Genomic DNA, 2500 nt, shown 5'->3' with positions numbered 1-2500 from the left:
TAGCAATCTCCATTTGCCCTGTGACGCCCCTGTGTAGTATTGGCCTACAAGCAGTCAGGACACATTCTCTAGTTCTCTGTTTCTTTCCATCTGTTTGTCATCTCTGCCAGTGTTTATCTGTCTGAGTCGGTCTACATATCTGTTTCTCTCTTTTCTCTCTCTCTCTCTCTCTCTCTCTCTCTCTCTCTCTCTCTCTCTCTCTCTCTCTCTCTCTCTCTCTCTCTCTCTCTCTCTCCCCCTGTCTTTATCTATCTATCTATGTCTGTATGTCTCTCTCCCTCTCTCTGTATCTCTCTGCGTGAGTGTGTGTGCGTGTGTGGGTGTCTCTCTCTCTCTTTCTCTCTCTCTCTCTCTCTTTCTCTATTTATCTCTCTCTCTATCTTTATCTCTCTATCTATCTTTCTCGCTCTCTCTCTCTCTCTCTCTCTCTCTCTCTCTCTCTCTCTCTCTCTCTCTCTCTCTCTCTCTCTCTCTCTCTCTCTCTCTCTCTCTCTCTCTCTCTTCTCTCTCTCTCTCTCTCTCTCTCTCTCGGTTTCTGCCTCTCTGTCTGCCTCCGGTCTCTCAGTCCCTCTTTCCTCATCTCTCCCCCATGCTTGCGTTCGGCCAATCACCGTTGTGTCGTGCCACAATATGCTTCTGTATGCAGCGATACGAGCTTCAATCATGGCCAAGGAGTCAACACTGTCGGACATCCGAAAAGAGATGGATGAACTCAACTACTTGAGGGTTAGCAAGACCACACGGCCAAACACATCATCCTTATACTGTTTATGGCATTATCTAACTAATATACACAGGAGCGTCGGAAGGTACTCAGAGTGGTACAGTTAGCTACGTTTAGCACAGTGTACTCGGGGGGGGGGGGGGGGGGGGGCGGGGTCTCCTTCTGAAGAATTACGAAATGTTGGAGCCCAAATCAGCGCCTTCTCCAGGACAAAGGGTACACCGGCAAATGCTGCCGATCGCATTGAAGGTGGCAAATGCAAGCGCACAAGAGGCTGGATGGACCAACGTGTAGGGTAGTCGACAAGGGGTGGCAAGCCCGGGTAGTTGACGTATAACCGGGGGTCTAACCGCCAGAACTGGGAAATCCAGGACCCGAATAAAGAGAAGAAGGATACACTTAAGGTTCTTGAACAACATCTCGAAAGTTTTACAGTCAGACATCGCTTATCCGGTCCTCTTTTATCCGGTCCTCTTTTATCCGGTCCTCTTTTATCCGGTCCTCTTTTATCCGGTCCTCTTTTATCCGGTCCTCTTTTATCCGGTCCTCTTTTACCTGGATCCATCGCTGTCCGGAAGAAAATCGTTGGTTACCGATTTACAGCATATGCCATGCATACATGCAGTAAGTAGTGTGTGTTCGATTATCCGGTTCCCTCGCCTATCCGGGTATTTTTAGTGGAAAACGGATGTGTGCGGTTAAGCGAGGGCTAGCTGTACTAGCATACTGTCGAGCCTTATCCAATAACTTAAAGAAATGAGTATAGTAGTGAAACTTTCAAGGTGTTTTTCAACAGCCTTAAAAGTGTGTCCTTCTTCTCAGTGTTATTGCGTTCTTGTCTTCGAGGAAACTGTCCAAGTACATACAGAGGTTGACTGATATCAAGAGTACATGAAAACCAGAGTGTGCAGCTCTGATGGGTTGCTGTCACGGCGGAATTCCGTGATTACATCATCTAGTGATGTAGTGCGTACTTGTACAAGCAGGATTCAAGCAGTTCTCTTTCTGCACAACTGCAGCTCAGTTGTACGCACTACGCCATTTCCCGCCTCAGATCTCCGCCAAAAAGGATGTAATCACGGAATTCCGCTGTGACCGTGAGACGCCCGAAGTAGGACATGCCCCAAGCTGCACGCTCCGGGTTTCATGTAGTCTTCCTAACATCCAGTAAATTATGGTATGTTTGTTCCGTCTGGTTGTGTACTAACGCAGGTGTTAAGAGACCACCAAGCTAAGGAGATCAAGGATTTGGAGGCTGAAGTGGAAGCTGTCAAGCTGGGAAACAAGGAGCAGCAGCATGACATGAAGCATGCGTACTTGCAGAAGAGGAAAGTCTTCGAGGACGAGGCCGAAGAGAAAATCACGAAAATGAAGCAGGAGGCGAAGCAGGTATAAATGCTGCTCAGTGTGTGTGTGCTGCTGATGTTTTTGACAGAGCTTTATCTGCTGATAGTGGTGGGGGGGGGGGGAGGGGGGGGGGGGGTGGTGGTGGTGGTGATGTTGTTGTTGTTGTCGAAATTACGTTTGCTGATGGTAGGGTGGCATGGCTACCAGGGTTGCACTAGCAGATGGTGGTGGTGCTTTTTTCGGGGCAACGTCTGCTGAGGATGGCTACTGGTGCCAAGGTTACGTCTGCTGGCGGTGGTAGTAGTTCTGCTGCTGTCGGAACTATGTTGGCTGGTGGTGGTGTGTGTGTGTGGGGGGGGGGGGGGGAGGCGGCGGCGGAGGTGCTGTGCCAGGGTTCTGTCTGCTGATGGTGGTAGTGATGCTGTTGTC

General features: G+C 49.5%; 1 protein-coding gene across 1 annotated transcript in view; it reads left to right on the top strand.

The window, feature by feature from the left end:
* LOC135825047 (protein Hook homolog) overlaps positions 1-2113 on the top strand; it is a gene marked incomplete at its 3' end in the record, with an annotated part of 9312 nt that extends 7199 nt beyond the window's left edge. Inside the window, exons 6-7 of the mRNA XM_065337782.1 lie at positions 647-726; positions 1937-2113. Of these exons, the coding sequence (XP_065193854.1) occupies positions 647-726; positions 1937-2113 (257 nt within the window). The remainder of the gene's footprint in view (positions 1-646; positions 727-1936) is intronic.
* Positions 2114-2500: the final 387 nt, after the last annotated feature.

This window comes from Sycon ciliatum, chromosome 9 (genome assembly GCF_964019385.1).
Source record: "Sycon ciliatum chromosome 9, ocSycCili1.1, whole genome shotgun sequence".
Classification (NCBI taxonomy): Eukaryota; Metazoa; Porifera; class Calcarea; order Leucosolenida; family Sycettidae; genus Sycon; species Sycon ciliatum.
This window is presented reverse-complemented; position numbering and strand designations above follow the sequence as displayed.